At 42.3% G+C, this 22,365-nt stretch overlaps 1 protein-coding gene across 1 annotated transcript; it reads right to left on the bottom strand.

The window, feature by feature from the left end:
* Window positions 1-940: 940 nt before the first annotated feature.
* On the bottom strand, window positions 941-21,748 carry ANKRD34C (ankyrin repeat domain 34C). The gene is made up of 3 exons (XM_072951189.1): window positions 21,681-21,748; window positions 4,140-6,072; window positions 941-1,083 (listed from the first exon to the last, which is right to left on the bottom strand). The coding sequence occupies exon 2, from the start codon at window positions 6,026-6,028 to the stop codon at window positions 4,418-4,420; it is 1,611 nt and encodes a 536-aa protein (XP_072807290.1). The 5' UTR covers window positions 6,029-6,072; window positions 21,681-21,748; the 3' UTR covers window positions 941-1,083; window positions 4,140-4,417.
* Between the last annotated feature and the right edge of the window lie 617 nt (window positions 21,749-22,365).

Below are 22,365 nucleotides of genomic sequence, written 5' to 3' on the forward strand. Positions count from 1 at the left end.
CAAGACAAAGGAAAAATCACTGATTGTGGTCTTGCTGCTCAGTAAAGAATTTTTTCAAAACATCATTAAATGAGATGTATCTTGATTTCAGCAAAGAATTTTACTGCCCGTCTAGTTCTCCACGTGGATGAGACTGACGTGTTCTGTCACTGGGCTATTTGACCATGAATTAAGGTGCTAATGTATGTGAAAGCAGTCTGTTGGCTGTGAAATACCGTGCACGCATAATGTACCAGACATGGCAAGGTATGTAGTGTGCCTTGAAGCTCTTTTCATGGCTCTGCCCTGGTGAACATTATTTTTAGTGACTGGTAGGAAACATGTAACTAATAATCATCCAATCTAGGTGCACCAAGTGGAGAAACAAATGACAAATGTAAGACCAAGATTCTCTTGATCACCGGGAGTACTAAACTAAGACTAACAGAGATTTCACCAGGTTAAATGTTAAACCCTGCATTTAGTTCCAAGAAGACACCTGCATGCACTCAGGGCAGTAGCTCAAGCCAGAGCATGTGGAGACTGATAATCAACAGTTAGCTGAACATGAGACAATGGAAATGGATGAACTAAAAAAGAAGCCCTGGCTTGGGCTGGGTTAATAAAAGAACAGCATCGTTTTAGCACCTATTGTGTGGAAGATGGCAGAGCAGATGGCAGGTGCAGCCCTGGGGGGACCTGAGCAGCAGGAACAGAGGAAAGGAACTTACCCCAGCCCCCATTCGGCAATGCACCTTCTCATTCTTAGCCTTTTTCTTTTTTTAACCAGGAGAGAAAATATAATACCTGTGTAATTAAAAATTAATTTTTTAAATCACATGTACATAAAATACTGGGTATTTGCTCAGGTCGATGTTACCAGTCATGTCAACCTCATCTTAAGGAAAAGTAATATTTATCATTGAGATTACACTAAGAAAAATGGGAAATACTACTGAAGGATTGCAATATATCTTTTATTGACATATTAGAAATATCTAAGTAGTTCCAGTACATGGATTTTGATACATCCTTGAGCACGTCGTCAGCTTGAGACTAGGATATAACACTGTGGAGAACCAGTTCAAGCAACACACTATACATCTGAAGTACCAACACACACAAAGGAGAGAAGTCAGACAAAACCTGCATTTACTGGATGAAACTCTAAGAGAATCAACAATGGACTTAAGCAAACAAACAAAGGCTTTGGAATGTCTAGAAATTAAACCAAAATTCCAGACTTTAAAGTTTAGACTCACATTCTATATTTTGATAAACATTCAGGGAGTCTTAAGTAGATGGGTTATTTAAACTACAGTTTGCAGCTAACTTCTGTAGTGACTCTAGGCTCCCCAAAATCTCTGATCTAGAAAGCATGTTTGAATCTAAATATGCTCTTTTAAAAGCATACCTGTGCAGTTGGTTAACACGAAGAAAATTGCCCATGTATGCATTAACCATAATGAAGTTTTGCCGTGGTTATACTAGTTTGCAACAGTTTAATTCAACTAATGCAGCATCAAATAGTGATGAAACAAGGTGTTATCTGATAACTGTCTACAGAAAGGCCAATGGAAAGGTCAAGACTGATGGATGCAGGCAGTGAGTTGCATCAGTGTGCCTGCTGTTACACGTTTGTGCGACGGACAGGCTGTTCCGATGGGCATAGTGTTTTACCTAAGCTAATTGCTATAAATGGACCACATTCACTACTTAGGATAAATTAGACTTTCAAATCTTAGCTAAAGGTTTAGAAGAATTCTCTTATGCAGTGCCTTGCTATCCCCACAGTTGGATACTACTAGCAGAAGTTAGTTTTAACTGGCACTAATGACAGTTGGAAAAGTACTTAAAAGGTGTAGTGTGTGTGTGTTTAATGAGCTGCCGAAAGCAATGGTTGTCTATCTGGTTCTCTCTTTAATGAATGCATCAGAGAGTTGTTGCCTTGCCGGTAATCATGTCCACTCGGTAAGAACTATTACTGTCTAAATGGTCCTGAAGAGAGTGTAGGTTGTCCACACTAAACCAAGTTCATGAGCCCTAGGTTTTCACTCGCTTATGTGCTATTCTTCTTACCTGCTTCCCTTTCTATAAAGTCCAAGAGGCCATTAGCACTCGTGTCTAAAATCCCAAAGGCCGACGTTATGTGTCAGTCATCTTACCAAATCACGGTTTGAATTGCCTTTAAGTTAGTGGGACAGCCTAGCTAGCCAGCCAGAGCACACCTCCATGCAGCTTGGTTGCTCTGGACGTATTTCCACCATGTACACGATCATTCTCCCAGAACAAGGGTGATCAGCCAAGGTGATGTTGCCTTCAGGAGACATCCAGCCATGTCTGGGGACACTTTTGGTTGTCACTATGTGCGGGGAAGATGCTACTGGCATCTGATAGGTGGAGGCTGGGGATGTTGCTAAACATTCTGTAGTGCACAGGGCAGCTCCCCACGACAGAAAGTTATCCAGCCCCAAATGTCAATAGTGTCAATGCTGAGTATGTACCTGTCCTAAAGGAATTACTGAAAAACAAGCACTTGGTGTATTTATAACCATCTTTAGCACTTTTGATTGGGATATTCAGATAAATTTCTGGCAAATGTTATTAGAGAAATGGTCTGATGTGGAGAGCTTCTGTGGCTGAATTTATTTTACTTTACAAATGAGTTTAGGGCTCAGTATTCATAGAACCTTTAAGGATCTCAAGGGGATACTTGAATTTTTCAGCTAGACTTCACTTCGTGTAGAGTATTATGTATTATTTGAGATTTGGGGGCTTCAGAGGTCTGAAGAAGTATTAAAATTAGCTTCCTCTTATTTAGTTACTTCTAGGCACAGTTACAGATACTTCCACATATGAGCTCCTTTAATTCTCACCACAACCTTGCATGGTGAAGCACTACTCACCCCATTTTACAGATGAAGGCTTGGGGAAGTTAAGCTAATTCCTTAGGGTTCTGCAGCTGGTAAATGATGAAACAGAGCTGCAAACCCAAATCTCAAGGCCTTTTCTCTTTCCTCTATGTGGTGCTATCCCCAAGGATTACCGATTTTTTTTTAACCATGGAGCAAACATATCTAAACAGCATGAAAGGAAAAATAAATGGGAAAATAACCAGAAATATCTTCGTCTAAAGTGTGGCTGCATTATACCAAAGGTGCTAGGTGTCTGCTTCCCTTCTTGGGTTCCTGCAAAGTGGCTTAAAAAGGTTGTATAGGTTGTTTCTACGAATCTCCAATCACATAGATTCTGGCCAAGAAGAAACCAGCTGTTCTTGGATTACGCAGACGAGTGAAGGATAAATGACAGTTTGCATCCCTTAAAATTTTCAGGCTGCAGGTGGTCCCCACTGCTTCTGGTCTAAAAATCCTCTGCTCTACTTTTTAATCTTTGCAAATCTCATCAAAATGTATCATTTTAGCTTGGGGAGATCTCACCAAGTTTTTTTTTTTTTTAAAGAATAATCAGGAAATGCTTCTTACAGATCTATTCTATGAGTTGCGTTATATTCAACTCCAAATTAGCTAATAGCCCCTGACTGTTCACAAGATTTCAGCATAGAGCCTGTGTCAGGGCAGGAGGCCAAGGAAGTTTCATTTCTGGGCAGGATTCACCGCTGAGGCACCAGCTACTGTGACAAAACAGAATTGGGGGAACATGTAGATGTAGTAGTTGGGGACTCAGAGCACACCCAGTTTAGCATGTGAGTAAAGTCTGTAACTGGAGTTTTGAAAGATCTCAACCATGCTATACTAGACGGTGCCCCTGGACACAATAAGAGCCAGCACCCGTGTGCCAGAACCTCTCTGTTGGGGGAATTCTGGTTCGATTCCTCTAGATATAACACAGACACCCAGACCTAATACCTAGAGATTGGTTTTGAGCTTTTGCACATTCTAGCAAATGTTGAAGCCTCATTTTCTTTGTAGGCACTTTGTAGATTTATTACACATGACACACTCCAGATACCATCTTGCGATTTAAATTCTTGTTTGTCCAATGGGAAATAACCGGTGTCACTGGAATTTGACACAACATTGTAAAATGACTATAACTCAACAAAAAAAGTAAGCGAGTAAGTAAATAAATAAATAAATAAATAAATAAAGTTAGCAGAAAGAAAAGAAAAGAACCTGTGTCAGTAGCTTAGATCATTGTACCTGCTATGTGACTTTCAAACTCCAAAGGTTTTCTTCCTTGGGAGAATTTTTTGGGTAATTTCCTCTCCAAAACCCCTTTTGCACTTTTCAAGCAGGCGGATAAGAACCCAGGTGTGATTTCAGGAGGGGAGCAGCACCCTGTCTCCATGTCTTCTGAAGCAGCCACACACCAACATTGAGGGATGATGAGGATACGGAGAACTGTGCGGCTGTGTGGGTCTACATTATGGTTCTTTTCATAAGCTACATAGATTAAAAGAAACCGTCTCCAAAAGCATCTAGGTCATGATTTCTTCAAAGTCAGACAGCTGCTTCATCTGCTCAACTTGCATAGAATGCCTTCTGAGGAGTTTCTTTTTACTTCTCAAGTCAACTCTCTTTGGTGAGCTTGGAGCCACAGGAACCATGGATTTTAAGCCACTAGCAAGCGGAGAGGAGGGTTTGCTGCTCGATCTAATATCTGGGATCGGTGGGTTCAGATTTACATTTAAAGGTGGAAGGAAGCCAGGCCTGGTCTGAGAAATTCGGTTTAGTAGCAGAGTTCCAGAACCTCGTCTTTCTAGAAGGTGGGGTGGCCTGCGGCGCGCGGAGCTGGGGGATGTGCTGGGCACAGCATCCGGGGACTCCCTGGAGCCCTGAAAGAGAGACAAGTGGGAGCTGTTGAGCTTCTTTCGATCTAAGGGTCCTTTGCCGGATTCAAGGGAGATAGAGTTGGGTGGGTCGGCCCCTGGCTGTGAATCTAAATCGTAGAAGTCATTTTCCAGCCGTCTGAGGGACACTGCATCTTTGAGAGCAGATGGGCCGGACGGGCAGATACCACTCTTCTCTTGGTCAAAAGGGAGAGTCCCTCTCCTGGCCAGACGGGGGTGGGAGGCCTGGTTTTTCTCATAGGCTGCCTTCCAGGAGGCCGGTGCCGAAGAGGCTGGAATCTTCAGGACCTGCTCTGTGACTGTGTGGAAGAGGGTGGGGTCTTTGCTGTCAATACTGTTGGTTCTGGAGAGGGGTCCCCGTTTAGGGAAGGACACGTCACTAATGCTCTTGAGGGCCTCGTTGTCTGTGCCGGCACCGTGGGTCTTGTCCTGGCGCGTGGAGGCCGCCAACACAGAGGGTGCAATCAGGCCCCAGGGTTCAGACTGGAGCCTCTTCAGTTGGGGTAAACGGGCCCTTTTGAGGTTCCCGACTTTCCTAGTGGGTGACCCGGGTTCATTAAGAGCCTTAGAGGTGTTGCAACCACCCTGGATTGGATGCCCTGATTGGAGGCTGAAGAAGTCGTCCTTCTCACTGGGCGGAGTGCCCAGGCCTGGGGCTTTCAGTTCAACATCGGAGGGGGATGCACACAGTAGAGGCGACTGCCTGTCTTCCTCTTTGGGTGAAGGAGGGACATTAAGATACTGTTTGGTGGTTTTGGTGCCTGAAGATGATTTATCTGTTGTGATAATAATCACCTCCTTGCCTTTGGCTTTGCAAGCATCAAGGAGATGTTTCAGTGCATCCTTGTCATCTGCATTTATTGCATAAACCAGAGCTGAAGCCCCCGTGCGATCCTCGAGGCTGGGATCTGCTCCATTCTCCAGTAATAAGGAGACCACTTCTCCCCCAGCTCTTCTGATGCAGGCGTGGATGAGGGCAGTCTTGCCAGACTTATCCTGAATATTGGGGTCTGCCCTGTTGTCCAGCAGGTACTTCACCATCTTGGACTTGCTGATGCTTTGCTGGTCCACATGTTTGGTGATGCATGCCACCATGAGAGCCGTTTCGCCTTTGTCATTGCTTTCATTGATATAAGCGCCCCCTTCCAAGAGGAGCCTGGTCAGCCTGAGCCTCCCCAGCCACACAGCCTTCAAAAGTGAGTTTCCATCAGTCCTTAATTCGGTGTCATCATCCATCATGCTGGCTACACCTTAGAGTCTTTGAGCCACAGTGGTGATCAGACCTAGCAAGAGAAGAAAAGAGAAAAGTGTATTCTGTAGCTGATCTGAGCAGCATGGCTGTTACAGAGCCCAATTCAGTCATGTCCCAGCCTGATCCCTAGTTCTGCCACCTTGGTCAAGTTACTTCACCATTTCTTCATCTGTAACGTGGTAGGGGACAGGGGTGCGGGTGGTAATAGGAGCAAGCTACTATTAGTAGTCATTGTGAAGATTAAATGAGATTGTGTCTATAAAACACTTAACCACACGGAAAGCAGTTGACATAATGCCTAGCATATAGTCAGCAATAAAAATGCAAACTGTTGCTGCATGGCTTGCACAATACTTATCACAAATGCAGTGTAAGAAACTTTGCTGTCTGTCTGCCGGCACCACTGAAGTCTGAGTCCCAGTGAGGAAAGGTCTGTGTCTATCTTGTTCCCTGCTGTATCTTCATCGTTTGGCAATGAGTCACACTTGCTTGGTTGCCTCCTAAAAAGTGGTTTAATGCGTTGTTGTTCTAGGTATGTATCAAAAAACCCATGGGAAATACACCAGAAGTTTGGTAGGATTATGGCTAGTTTTCATTTTCTTCTTTTTGCTTTATTTCCTAAAATAAACATGTATAATGATTGTAATGGGGAGAAATACTGTACGACAAAGTCAACCCAGGTTGTAGTCTCCGTGCTTCCAGCAGAGGTCAGAGTTCTCATCCTCCTCATTCAGACTTGCAGAATAGCTCAGATAATGCAGTGCTACATCCTCCCCTCTGGTTGAACAGATCTGAGGCAGAGGATGGACAGGGGATGGCTTTTTTTTTTCTTTTTTGCTTCCAAATATTAGGAAATAAAACTCACACCAGACCTTTCCCTGCTGAGGTTTGTCAAACCTGGGTTTTCTGGTTTGGTTCTTCCCATGTCAGTTACCTAATTCCTGGACTCAGAGCCTCCAAACTGGCTGTTGGTCAAGAGGTCTTCAATGAATAAGGACAGATGGTTCTTCTAGAATGGATGCCCCGCCAGCCCCAGGTCCCTCTCTGGCCTAGGTCTATGCCAGCATGGCTCCTCCACATGGATTTTTTTGTCCCTCGGGCTCCCACTGAGCAGATGCCACCACACCTGAGTTTTCCTTCTCCTCTGATGCACCTCATCCTTCCTCCAACCCCCACTACCATGAGCAGTTACTGATCAATTTACATTCCTCTAGTAAATAAGAACTCAAAAGTTTGTCTTGGCTGAAGTTGAGAGATGGAGATATATGTATGTATATATATATATATATATATATATATATATATATATATATATATATATATATATATATATATATATCCTTTTGAAACATTTAGTACATGAATAGATACTTGCTATTTTTTTTTTAAAAAAAAAAGCCCAAATCCCACTTAAGAATATAAAAAAAAGGGATTTCCTTTACAAACCCCCAGCCCTTCTTGAAGCCACTCTTCAGAAGTAACTGTGGTTAACAGACTAGAGTGTGTCTTTCTGCTTCAGGTCATTTTTCCGCTTCTTCCAAATGCATTGGTCAGTAAGTCCATCTCAGTCTGATCTTTGCTGCCGTTGTGTTTACCTGTTCCTATGAGATTTTCTGTTAAATCACTGCCATCCAAGGGCACATTATGTGATTAGATACATTCACAAAAAGTTTGTTTCTGTCTCTTCAACTCTACACTTCTTTCTGCAGTCTCCTGATTTTCTCTCTCCCTCTCTCTCTGTGATATGGCCTTTCTCTCTGTTCGCTTCCTGTCATTGTAACCCTACTGTGGTCCTTCATATGATCATCTTATTAAAGTTCTATGTGTTGATAAGCTTGTTAGTCCCCAAGCTCTGGACCTTTAAGGCAGAATTTTCAAGGACTAAATGAAGAAAAGGGAACAGGCAATGAAAACAGTCTGTTGCCCGTGCCATCCAAGGGGCCCTCTGTCTCCTGGCCATATCTCTTCAGCATCCTGCCCTCCTATTCCTGTTCTCTTCACAGAACCACCTATCTGGAAGTCTGGTTGTTTCTCAAATGCCCCACATTTTATTTTTCTTCCTTGTAGCATTATTCATGTTTCTAACTCTAAGACCTCCCTGCTCTTCTTTAATTATTCATCATCCCTCAAGTCTCAGCTCCAGTGTGACTTCCTTTCTAATCAAGAGAAAAAAAATCACTCAAGATCCAAGGGGGAGCGTTGAATAAGATGACAACTGACTCATACCCAGACTATATAAAGAACTCCTACAAATCACTTCCTCTAAAAGAGGATACACACATGGCCAGCAAGCACAGAAAAAGGTGCTCAGCCTCATTAGTAATCAAGGAAAATCAAATTAAAGCACGACGTGATACCATCATACCCTCCCGCATGGCTAAAATTAGACCGACAGCACCAAGGGTGGATGAAGCAGGGAGCGTCGGGAACATGCTGGTGGAGGCATAAGCTGGTTCCCCTAAACTGATGCCCGCACACTGACCCAGGAGTTCCATGCCTGAGTTTAGACGTGTGGTAGATTGAACAGCATGGCCACAAAGTCCTCCCATCCCAGCATGCACACACCGCCTGCAATACAATATTGCCTCTCCTCCCATCAGGAGGAGGAGTCAGCATATGATTTGCTTTGACCGATAAAGTGTGGCAGAACTCACTTTGTGTGACATTCAAAGCAAGGCCAGGCCTCAGTGACCCCTGCAGCTTTAAGATTTGCTCTCTTGGAACCCAGGTGCTGTGTAAAGAAGTCTGGGGTGTCCTATTAGGAAGGACACGTAACACTACGGCCAACAACCCCAGCGAACATCAGAGCGTGCATGAAGCCATCTCGGACCAGCCAAGCCCCAGATGAATGCAGCTGCATGAGGGAACCCAGACAAGGCCAGTAGAAGTTCCCAGAGGCTGGTCCAAGTTGCAGAAATAGGAGCAAATAAGTGATTATTGTTTCAAGCCACTATTTTGGGATGATTTGTTCACAGCAATAGATAACTGTTAAATATGTGTAGGAAAACATATACAAAAATGGTCCCAGCAGCACAATTCATAAAAAGTAAAAACTAGAAACAACCCATTAATAAGAAAATAGATAAACTATAGTATATTTTGTATTCATACACTAAAATACTACATCATCTTTGCATTTCTCTCTCTCTTTCTCTGTCTCTTTCTCTCTTTCACATATGCACACACACACACCCATACTAAAAGAGAAAAATGGATACTGCCTCCCCTTGGTTCAACTTTCTCAATTGGAGCATTGATCTCATTAATCACCTGGGTCAGCCTCCTCCCCAGAACTCCGAGCCCCTTGAGGCAGGAAATCTGTCTTTTTTCTCCCTCATCCGCTGTGTGATTATTCGAAAGTAAGATAAAGGAAAATATGGAGGAAGGCAGGAAGAGAAAAAGGAAGAGAAGATGGGGAGGAGATGTGGATGGATAATTGGGTTTTCTTCCTATGTTGTATGTGGTGCGAATCCCATAGCTCTGGACTCCCTCAAAGTCAAGGCAGTGAGGGATGGAGGCAGGTAGGGAGGGAAAGAAGAAAGGAAAGGTGGGAAGAGGATGGTGTATCAAGGAGACGCTTCTGTCCCTTCACTTGGAATCAGTGGCCACCTCCTCCCCTGAGCTCAAGCTTGTCCCCAGTCAACTCTGCCCCAGCTCCCTCAGAGAGAGCAGATGGAGGCGCAGCGTCCGAGTTGTTCTCTGAGGTCTGTCTGGAATGTCTAGCCCAACTATAGGTATAACATTCTCTGTCCACAGTGAGCTATTTTTCAGGTTGTCTATAACCTTTTTTCTGTTTTTCACTGCGGGCCTCCCAACTGAAATTCCTTGAACGATGAAAATACAAGAGCTATATGCGAAGACAGAACCAGATCCTTGCCTCATTCTTGCAGCCCAGATAAAACGTGCTGCCTTAACATTGACTGTTGGTGCACTGCGTTTGTCTTACACTTTTCATGTCAAGAATATTAGGTTTAAAAGATTGCAGTTCACGTGGCTGGTTGACAAAAGCCTTGCAGATTACACCAGGCTCACTTTATGCATCATCCCAGATTTATGTAGCCCTGTCTACTTCCCCCTCTCAGGGGGTCGGCCACTCACCTTACTCCCTTGCCTGAGTGGCCTTAGCAAGGTGTATAGAGTTGGTCTAAGCCTATAGCAAGTGCCTCAGGTCACTGCCACAGCTGTCACTGCTGCAAATGGCCAAGCCCCACACCTGGTTTCAGCTGACCAGGAGAAACTGACTATTGGAGAGACAAGATCGCTCAGCTCAGAAGTGCGGGGGAATTAACCCTTTGTAGAGCAAATATTGACCAGTGGGAAGTGGGAGATAGATGTCAGGTAAAGTCTTTTCCCTTCCTTTTGCTAATAGTCTGTTTTCGGTAGGTTTAAACCATTTTGGTGGGATGCAATGGATCGTACAACTTCCACAAGACTGAGCAATCAGTGCACTTGTCACCAAGCCGTGAATAGCTCGGTCATGTAGCCCCTGTATTTGCTCTTCCCCTCTCCTTGCCTCATGTTTTGTTTCCCCTTATTCCTACTTCCCAGGGTTTTGTAATCCAATACAGTGTTAATATATATGTTTTTGCCCCAGGCTGATATCAGCTGCCTTCCCTGAAGCAGCAAATACCCCTTCAAGAAGACCTCTCTCCCACTTAACAGATTAAGAAGCTGAAGCCAAGAGTGAAGAATTGGCTTGCCCACGGTCATTCAGAGATGAGTGGGTGACTCTTCTGAGATTGTCATAGCTCACAGTGACCCCTTCTCTCTGACATCTATCCCCCCACACAATGTTCAGCTTTGATAGGTGAGTCTGTACTGTTTGACCTGCCCCGCGTGCACAGCTGATTCGACCCTGGGTGGAATTTGAAATTGAGACTGAGAAATAGCAGTTATCTTGGGCTGTTTGTAGGGACTGGAATGTTAGGAACTCTGGAGATAAAGCTGCGTCTGGTGGGTGGCCGTGTGCAGAGGAAGCAGAAAAGCTGATGTGCACAGGGAGGGGAGTGAAGAAAACACACGGAGAAGCTGAGATGAGAGGTGGAAAGAGTCCCCTCCTTCTGCAGAGCTTCAGCTCCCTCTGCGGTCTGTGAACACTCTAGAAGCCATGCTTCTGTTTATGATAGCTTGAATTAAGTTTTATTACTTGTAATAGGGCAAACCGTCAGTGAAACACTGGCATTACTTGCTGACTCATTCACTCACATATTCACCATCAAACACTCCATGTATCTACTCCATGCTAGGCGTTGAGGACAAAGAAACCTAGGGAGTTCAGGATTGGAAGGATGACATTGGAGGCTGGAGGTCACTGAGGAGCCTCTGAGAGATGAAAAGGATCGGGACCGCCAACATGAGGAGGTTATGGAAGAATCAAGCTGGAGAGTTGTTTGAAAGGTGGAAGTGGAAGTCTTAGACATTTGAAGCTGAGAGGAGTCATCTTGTTCAATCTTTCTCAGTTTAGAAGTAGGAAATCTAAAGAGAGAGACTGAGTCTTTAATGTCACTGAATCCAGGCCCTTTCACTCCCAAGCCTTCCCAGACCTGTAGTCTGATTCGTGTAGAACAAGACTGCATAGTAATGCGCTGAGGGCTAAGTGTGGTTCACAGTTATGTATTGCTTGACTAAATAGTGCTTTAACTTTTTAAAAAAATTTGAATGTTTTAAGATGGGTTATTCATTGTCCAGTTTGACAAATGCCCTACCATTCTCTGTAGTCTGACAACTGGGCCAGTTCACACATTCAGGTTACTTCCCTGGCCTGTGTAGTTATGTGGGTTTATGACACTATAACAGTAAAAATACAAGGATACAAGTCACGATGCTGCTCTGTTCTTTCCATCACTTCCTAGTTTCTTACCTCTGTAGGTTTGTTAGGAGGCTCAAATGAACTAATGGATGTAGAAGCCCTTTTTATAAACTTTAAAGTATCATGTGCTTGTGTGAACCATTATAAAAAACTGACAGTAATTCCAGTGCAGATAAAATACCTTTTGTTTTATCTCCACTTTCTTGAGTTACATTGGCATTGGATTTCTAGTTAAACTTCCCTTGTTTGGCACAATGGTAAATCATTCATAGGGCGGAGGCATTGCATTTGGTTTCAAAACTTCTCATATTAGACCTAGGGAAAATTATGCAAAAGGGGAGGCGCAACAGATTCCTGCAAACGTCTACAAAGTTTCTCATATCCCTATGTAAGGGACCGGATATATATTTTGTTGTACTTTGTAACCCAGAACAAGTTTCTCAGGCTTACTAATATGCATATTTTATGTTCATCTTGTTTCTGGCTATGCCTTAATCTTGTTTCTTCTCTATTTTCTCGACTACTTCTAATATATATATACAAATCTGGCATCTTGTGGATCTTTATAAATTGCTTTAAATTCTTTGTGGAGCAAAATAGAATATAATCAATGAATATTTATTAGGTTGACTCATATGAAGTTACTGTTTTCATAGATAAAAATGGTCAAAAAACATCAGTTTCACATGGTCCAAGCTGATATTTACAGTGCTTATCTAAATATATTTTAGTGCTGTAATTGCTCCATATTCCAATCTCCTGAGGATGCACCAGTCATGGTGGAAGGATTATAGGATAAGACCTGGATTTTTTTTTCTATTTTATTGTTTAGGTAGGGGTGGGTAACTAGGTTTATTTATTTTAATGGAGGTACTGGGGGTTGAACCCAGTGCTAAGCATGCACTCTACCACTGAGTTATACCCTCCCCCCAAGACCTGGATTCTAATCTCAGCTCTGCTACTAGGTAGCTGAGTAATGGGGCAAGCATCGTTTTGCCAAATGAATAGAACTCCAGTTCTGCCTTACAAGATTGTTAAAAGGATCAAATGACAGGCAATATGTGAACACTCTCTACAAAGTCCTATAAAAGTCCTAGGAGTTATTATGTTGAATTAAACTTACCTAGAATCCTACCTCTGAGCCTTGCTCCCCGTCATGCCCAGTGCCACGAGTGTTCATTACCAATCCTTTTTCTCTTCTTCCTGCTCCCTCCTTTCTCACCTCTGCCACCCAACTACAATTCAAAGTTTGCTGAGTCGATCTCTTTGACCACCCTCCCCTCACACTTCTGCAGGGAAGAAGGGTGAAGCATTAAAGGGAAGCATTATTACCCTAATTTTACAGATATGGAGCCTGAAGTTCAGACACCTTAAGTAATTTTGCCCAAGAGCACACTTTGTAAGTGGTACAGCTTTGCTTCAAATTCTGTTCCTCTGATCCCAAGTTCAGAGCACTTTCACAGTGAGAATTCTGCTCAGGCTTATCTCCCAACGACTGCAGCCTGGAGTGTAGTTTAAGAACACAGCTATACCATTTGATGGTTGTATAAACTGGAACAAGTTACTCCGCCTCTGACTTCAGTTTTCTCATCTGTAAAATGGGGATAATAGCAGAAAAGTTTGTGGTGTACTGTAACAATAACTTATGTACAGCGCTTAGCACAGGGCCTTGGCACTTGGAAAACGCTCAGTAAATGTTAAATTCTGAAGGACTTGGGTACATCTTTCAAAATCCAGAAGGCCACACTATTCAGCTGTAGTATTTGCGGAAGCTTGGGGGATATCTTTATACTCCGCCTCTTCCTCCTGCAGTCACGGGAAGCAGTTAGAAGCAGATCAGAAACCGAGGTCCACGTTTGCCTCTGCGATTCGAGAATCCTTTCTCTGTCTCTGGGGGCGGCACTAGGCAGTCGCCCTCAGCACAGAGCCGCGGTGGCCTGGGGCGAAGGAGCCAGGGTCCCTTGCGCTCACCCGGGCGCCGCGCGCGGCTTTGGTGGGCTCTGTCCGAGGTGCTGAACGCTGCGGGCTCGGGGAGCGCCGGCAGCGTGTGCGAGCGTCCATTGTTGCCAGTGTCTGGGCATCTTCGTGGAGAAGGCCGAGGATAGGGGTTAGGTGAAACCAGGGCGGTAAGTGCTTCCCCCATCATTTCTCTAAAATGCTTAGATTTATACGCTTTACGATTTCTTGCACATTTTCAGAATCCTAACCTCTCACCTCCCTTTCCTGATATGCAAAAATGTGGACTTTTGCTCCCCCTTCAGTCCCCGCAGAAATTCAGACGCCGATCACCTAGCCCCGCTCTGTAACCATTTCCTACAAAAATTCAGCCCCCTACGCATCTCATCCCCACGCGTCAATGCAAAAATAAAAAATCTTAAATTCATCTTCCACTCCCGTCTCCCACAATTTCCTGTGATAAAAGCAGACTCTCTCCTACCAGCCTCCCACTCATGCCTGTGGCTAAACTGCGTGGACTTACTTCTTGGGAGCTGGAGGTCCCACCCAGGTGATCAGTGGAGACCCCTGGGGTGCGCTTACCTGATGGGGACGCTCACCAAGGGAGGCCACCTGGGTCCAGGACTGGGTCATTACTCCAAAAGCAAAGTCAGGGGGTGCCTGACATCCCTGCCTGAGGCTGAGTTGGCTTTCCAGGCTGAACCAGCGCCGGGAGCTGGGGTTACCCGAGGCCTCGCGGGTCCTGTTGAGTGACTTGCCCAGAACTTCTTTAAGATTTATAAATGAAGCGTCTGCGTCAGTTCCTTCGAATCACTCCTTGCTCCGTCAAGTTTCAGTGGGAACAGGGGTTTTTGTTTTGTTTTGTTTTGTTTTGTTTTTTTAAAGAGAAAGAAAGAAGCATGAAAGATAGGAATTGTCCCCAGTCCTGGTTTGCAGATCTCCTGCGCAGCCCCAACCCTCCAGCTCCTTCTTCGGCTCCACCGGCTGACGAGGCACTGCTGCCCGCTGGCGCCTGAGAGCATCCCTCCAGCCCTGGCGCAAGCGGTTGTGTGGGTGTCTGTGCTGGGGAGGAAGGAGAAAGGAGGGGGCAGCGGGGGTGGGGAAGTGCCTACCTGCAGCTGCAGACAGAGGCTCCGGCCACCCAGCCCGCTCATCCCCAGCTTTTAAGGGATTAGACCCACTTAACAACTTTGTTTGAACCTCTTGGAGCCCCAGAGGTGGGTGCAGATGGGGCGCAGCGACCCTTGGGTCAGGAGAAGTGAGAGGACGCTCCCAAAGTCTGACACTGCTCCTAGACCAGGGTAGGGATTTGAACTCCAGTCTCCTTTGCTCTCTCCGCGGCTCTGCCTTCCTCTGGTTTCCGTTATGAAACACCCTCGGATCTCAGAGTGTCTGTCCACAGTATGGGAAGGAGAGGGAGAGAAGAGGGGGCGACTGTGACGGAAAGACTTGAGGGGGATCTGATTATCGCAGACAAACTGTTGGATTCCATTCCAACTCCATCCTTTAGCCCACCTACTACTTGTTCCTAGGACTTCCTGGGGAGCCACTTACCGACAATTTTTGTTTCCTCTATAACAAAAGTAATTCATGGCTTGTATAGGATTCAAAGCACATGGCATTATAAATTAGAAAGCAAATACCCCACCTCTGCCTAGCCTGGCGGAGCTCTTCCACTATTAGTCCGTTCTCCAGAGGTTATCTGCATCTTCAAACCACAAACCCACTGATATATATTATCTAGATATATATACACACATAGTTCTATTTTCCAAAAGAAGTCCTACTTCTTCTTGAGTCAGTTTTAGCCATTTACATTTTCCTAGAAAATTGTCCATCTCATTTACAATTTCACATTCACAGGCACAAAGTTACAACTAGTATTATCTTACAACGTTTGCTCTTCTCTGAAACTATGTCCCTTTTTCATTCTTAATATTGTTTATCTGTATTTTCTCCCTTCCCATGCCCAGTGTTTTTTTTTTTTACTAAATTTGCCAAAGCTTTATCAATTTTATTGATCTTTTAAAAAATACATATCGTTCTGTAATCTGGCTTTATCACTTAGTGTTTCCATAGTATTACCTATGGAAATGTTTTCACATAGCGCTCATTATTTGTGAGCACTGAATAATATTTGAGGGGGGGTCTTTCTCTCTAAACAGTTTCACAGTTTGTGTGCACAAATCTGTTAGTCTTATCTTTCCTGGCTTCTAGATTTCCTGTCTTGCTTGGGGAGATGGCAGAATCACAAGAATAGTTGCTTAAATATTCTAGTTAGAACTTTGTAATAGTTGTTGTTAATGGTGCTGTTGTTTAGATCATCAATTCATCTGAAAATTTGTACATAGGATAAGGTAAGGATTTGATAAAGGTGAGAAGCCTTTATCTCAACACCAAATCTGAATAGTCCATCCTCCTCTTACTGATTCAAAGTGCACCCTTAATTATACCACATATATATCCCCCCAACAGACTCTATTTGGTCAATATGTGTTCTTTTATAAAAATTCACTCCCGGATTGGAATTATTTATTTTAGGGCTTTTGGGGGACATCTATATTAAGAAAATTATTTCCTTTTTCCTTTTTAGGGGATGGTGGAGTTCTCGTTCAGAATTGATACCAGGTTATGCTAACTTTCTAGGATGATTTTGAGAACATCCTGGTCTTTCCTACACATTGGTATTTTTAAATTATCAAGGTATCTATCTGCTCACTGATGACATAATAGAATGCATCTGTAAAACAATGTGGGCTTGATGGATTTTAGAAGGCTAGATCTTTCATTATCTTTTGAAAGTTATTGGTAAGTAATGGAGTATTCATTTTCTGATTCTTCTTTTGTCAGTTTATACTGGGTGATTTATATTTGCTTAGAAAGGAAGTGCATCTCATTTACATTTTTAAATTTATCAGCATGAAGTTACAAATAGTACTGCCTTATAATTTTTCATCTCCTATGAATTGTCCTTATATCTCTTGTTTATTCCCAATCTTATTGTGCTTTCCCTCTGTTATTTTTGGTGTTTATATCTAATGTTATTTAGCTGTGGTTAAATTATACGATCTACATGGTTTCCATTTTGTGGCCTATTAAATGACCAACTCAAACAGTGTTTTTCCTCATACTCAATGAAGAGGAAAAAAATGTGCCTTATTTGTTTTTGGATACAAACAACACACATCCACCTGTAGAGTTAATTACCCATTACTACCCTGTATATCTTTATTTTATACTCCAAGGCAGTAAAGCATATTGGTTAAGAGCACAGACTCTGAAGTCAGATTACCTGGATTTAAATCCTAACTCAGCCCACCTACCAGCCATGGGATCTCTAGTGAGCCACTAAACCACTCTGTGCCTCAATTTCCACCTCCATAAAATTGAGTTCATTATAGTATCTACTTCATAGGACTGGGATGGGAGACAGCTGAGTTAACACATGTAAAATGTTAAGTGCAGTGCCTGGTAGGGAGTAAGCACTATGTATGTCTTAACTGTGTTTGTCCACCTGATCTATTAATGTTTAAATTAAATTGCTTAGTCTCCAGGATGCTTGAATTCATTTATTCAGGAAAAATTTATTGAGTCAAGGCTCAGTGATGTGATCTGCATGCCTTTGCATGCTGGAGATTCCACTGTGAACAAGAAAGACTAGCTTTCTCCCTTCATGGAGGAAACTTCTAAAGATCAATATTTGTCAGCTTCTCTTCGTGTGTGTGTGTGTGTGTGTCGTGTGTGTGTGTGTGTGTTGTGTGTGTGTGTGTGTGAATCAGTGCTCTGCTGTTCCATGCCACTCATTTCATACAAGAGAATATGAGGCAAAGGTCTTTTGCAACCTACTCCAAGTCTGCCTTCTGGTGATTTTGCAGCCACTTCCCCAGAGATGCACCTTATATGCTAGACAAATTTGATTAGTAACAACAATAATTATTTTTTAAATAATAATTGCTAATAGTAACAATAAAGATTTTTTAATGCTTACTATTATCCATGCCTTTAGCCAATAGTTGAGCAAGTTGGATTTATTACTTGTTGCAGCAAGGGAGAACACACACCATGGGGAAGCATGGAGCATCTCAGTAAGAAGGTCTTAGAAAGAATGTGTTGTAGGATTTGGGCTTGGTTTGGGAGATTTGGGGAGAATTCGCTACACTCTTAACAGAAGAGAATCATATCCAATGGTGTTCTGACACCACAAAGATCCTTGGTGCTGTGGTTCCCTATGCACTCTGGATTTTTGTTGTTGGTATTTTTTTATTGAGATACAATTGACATATAGCATTATATTCATTTCAGTGTATAACATAATGATTTGACATTTGTATATATTGTGATATAATCACCACAATAAGTCTGGTTAACGTCATCCCACCATACATCATTAAAATTTTCTGTGTATGTGATGAAAAGTTTTAAGATTTACTCTCTTAGCAACTTTCAAATATACAACACAGTATTATTAACTATCGTCCCCATGCTGTACATGACATCTCCTTGACTTTTGTTTTATAGCTGGGAGTTTGTACTTTTTAACCCCCTTCTCCCATTTCACCTACCCCCAAAGCCCTCCCCACCTCTGGTAACCACCAGTCTGTACTCTTTTTTAAGCCAAGGAAATACAGTGTTTATTTCCCATTCTTGAGCAATTTCCCTGCACAGAATATATTTTTTCAATATATTGTCCATAAGGGAGAGAATGACAGCCTCAGAGGTGAGCACTGAGCTCTTTAGTTAGAGCTGTTAGTGAGGAGCCTTAAGAATTCTTTGATTCATTGTCTCCACACAGATTGGGATGCTCAGTTCTAGACTGGTGAGGTAGTTTCCCAAAATCACATAGCAAATTAGTACCAGGGCTGCCCCAGCTCTCGGGGGACCAACATTGTGGGACTGGATGTGATCCAGACTATTATAAATTTTTAAATAACTTTTACTGGGTTGTTATTACAGTGTGTTACAGGTATAGTCTAGAAAATACAGATTAGATACAGATTCATTCTTCCAGTCCTTTTAGTCCACCTTTTAATTAAAAAAAGGAATTCCTTTCAAGTCTTTTCACTGCACGTTTAAATCAGTTAGAGATGCCTTTTGCTGCAAGTAACAGAAAAGTGCATCTAAACAAAGGGATTTGCTTTCTTCCATAACAAAATGTCTGAAGGTAGGTGGTGGCTAATGATGGTTCGGAAGCTCAAAACTTTCAGAACCAGTGGTGATACTGGTGGCCTTTCCCTTGAGTGTACTGGAAGGCTGCTGACGGCTCCAGCCATAACATCCACTTTCCAGACAGGAAGACTGTGAAGATGTGGAGCCAGTCCCATCTGTCCCTTGTATCAGAAGAGCACACCTTCCCCAGCAGTACAGCTCACGGCCGATTCGCCTTGACTGTTTTTTTTTCTTTTTTTCTTTTTTTAACATTTTTTATTGTTTTACAATGTTGTATCAAATTCCAGTGTAGAGCACAATTTTTCAGTTATGCATGAACATATATATATTCATTGTCACATTTCTTTCTCCGTGGGCTACCGTAAAATCTTGTATATATTTCCCTGTGCTATACAGTATAATCTTGTTTATCTGTTCGCCTTGACTCTTTCTATTAGAAATCAGTCATTTGCAAGAGATGTTGGGGAAACAGAAAGCAAGATTGCTATGGCTGGCTTAGACCAAGAAACGACTCCTTTCCTTGCTCTGGTCTGATGCCACCCCAAAGAAAATAGAATTTTGTTAGCCAGAAAGTAAATAAAAAATGCATAATGTGACCATTACACTGCTTGTTAAAAACTTGGAAAATGCAGATGAGCAAGAAAAGGAGTCTATATATATTATAATATATAATATAAACACAATTTTACAAAACTGGAATTAAACTATAGAGTATATTGTATGTACCCTGCATCCTTTCTTTTATTCCTTAAGAATAATCTGCTGTAAAGCTATCAATTTAGATGGTATTTTTTCACTCTGATAACTTATTTCCACAGCACTGAATGCTATTCTTCTACTTAATTGCTAATGGCAACATGATATTTTAGTGCCTGCATGAACCATAATTTCTTTACCCAATTCTATTAAATATGTGAAGTTTTCATGTAATTTCTCTCTACTGTAAATAACACTGCAATGAAGTCCTTTAGTTAATCTTTTTCAAATTTCAGAATTATTTTTTAGAGCAAAATGTTAGACAAAAAGTATACAAAATTTTATTATTTTTGATACAGATTGCAAATATGTCCTCCAGAAAGACTGTACCAATTTTCATGACCTGTTACTCATTTTTAAGTGCATCCTCAACCACACTGGATCTCATTATTAAAGCAATGTTTCAATATGATCATTTTTAAGTGTATCAGGTCATTTTTTTTGTAGTTTTTTGGGAGGTGAGGGGTAGATAATTAGGTTTATTTATTTATTTTAACGGAGGTACTGGGGATTGAACCCAGGACCTTGTGCATGCTAAGCATGCACCCTACCACTGAGCTATACCCTCCCATCATTCTATTCTGTCGATCTATCTTTCCTTCTACTTATGTCACCTCATTCTGATTATTTTAAGTTTATATTACATTTTCAAATGTAATGAAACAGACTTCTCCTTAAACTTCCTTTCGTAAACTTCCTGAATTTTACCAGAAATTTATTCTTTCATTAAGTTAGTTTAAAAATCATCTTAGATGCTTAAGATTACATCTTTGATCAAATAATGTTTTTTTCCTAATCATTATAACACTACTGAACAGTCTTCTTATTGCTGAATATAAATTTGAATTCCATATTTCCAGTAAAGAAAATCTCATGTTGATTATAAGAATCATTGCTACAGTCTAGTGTAGGACCTCAGTCTTTTTTAAGGTGGTTGGTGACTGCTTCACTGCAGACCTCCATGAGAAGCCTGTTTCTTTGATCATAGCTTTCAGGGCTCAATCTATGCTATGGACTGAGTTGTGTCCCCTACAAATACACATGTTGATGTCATAACCTCCAATGTAATGGTATTGGAGGTGGGGCCTCTGGGAGGTACTCAGGGTCAGATGAGGTCATGAGGGTGGAGCCTCATGATGGCATTAGTGCCTTTATAGGAAGTGACAAGAGAGTGCTTGTTTCTTCTCTCTACCGTGTGAGGACAGAGCAAGAAGATGGCCATCTGTAAGCCAGGAAGAGAGCTCTCAGCAGGAACTGAGTCATTCAGCACTTTGATCTTGGACTTCCTAGACTCCATTACTGGAAGAAATTAATTTTTGTTATTTAAGCCACCCAGTCTGATATTTTGTTATGGCAGCCCAAGCAGAGTAAGATAATCTATAAACACCTGACCATTAGCTTTCTCAGTTCAACCATCTGAATCAGTTCATTGATGACCCTCTCCCCATGATGCTTGCAGCTAATTTATTTGGATGAGATTTCCAGGATACAAGAAGTATTTTCTGCAAATAACTCCTAGTTTCCTTTTATCTCTTTAAATCTATACTATAAGCATGGAAACACTTAGCAAGACTGGTTGGGTTACCCGTTCTGGTTCATTTAGTCAGTAAAGGGAATAAGTCACCCAAGGGATACTATACTTCAAGGCAACTGTCGTGGGCTACCACGATGGTCCATGGCTTCCTAAGCAGTGAGACCTTCCTGACTCCCCACCAAACTCTGGGCACCAGCCTGTGAAGCAGTAATATTGATGTAAGCTGGTATACCCAGTGAGGACCCCCCCACACCCACACACACACGTGTGTGTGTATGTATGTATACACACACATATATACTTGAATACATATACACCTGTGTATGTATATATAAATGCATCATCACAAAGGCTCTAGCATCAGAGCCATGGAGATTTAGGACCAGAATCCCAGGGACTTTTGCCTCTTAAAACTTACCTCTAATTGTGCTGGGGAGCAACTTGGGAAGATATTTTGGAAAACTGGTATCTTCACATCTAGTGGTGTGCTGGTAAACACAACTGAGTTTCTGATGGGGAAAACAGACATTTATACACATATACATGTATATATATAGAGATACAGATGCACAATTTTTTATTTTTTATTGAAGTATAGTTGATTTACAATGTTGTGTTAGTTTCTTCAGGTGATTCATATGCACATTAAAGTTTGAACAGCATTGAATTTCAGCAGAGGCTCTAATGCAGGTTGTCCTGCATTAGAATTACTTGGGTTATTAAAAAAAAAGTACCCATACCAGGACCCCACCCTCAGAAATTATTTACTTGAATGGAAGAGAACCCAAACGTGGATGGTTTTAAAAGATCTCCAGATGACTTTTTTTTTTATTTTTTTTTCAGTTAAAGTACATTTATTTAGAGAGATACTGCACAGAGTGTAAGGCAAGAGAAAGGCAAGGAAAGAAGTGAGGGAATTGAGTGCTCAGGTTAAAGTAAAAGTAGGTACACACTCCACAGACAGAGCGTGGGCCATCTCCAAAGAGGAGGGAGTGAAAAAGGCCTCCAGATGATTTTAATGTGGAACCAGGGATAAGGCTCTCAGATGCACCATATCTCCTCCAAGACTCCCTAACCGGGATGGCCCTGTAGACGCCTGAAGC

Source organism: Vicugna pacos, chromosome 27, assembly GCF_048564905.1.
Source record: "Vicugna pacos chromosome 27, VicPac4, whole genome shotgun sequence".
NCBI lineage: Eukaryota > Metazoa > Chordata > Mammalia > Artiodactyla > Camelidae > Vicugna > Vicugna pacos.

Excerpts from the sequence above, each read along its gene's own strand:
- ANKRD34C (XM_072951189.1), bottom strand. The coding sequence starts at position 6,028 with ATGATGGATGATGACACCGAATTAAGGACTGATGGAAACTCACTTTTG.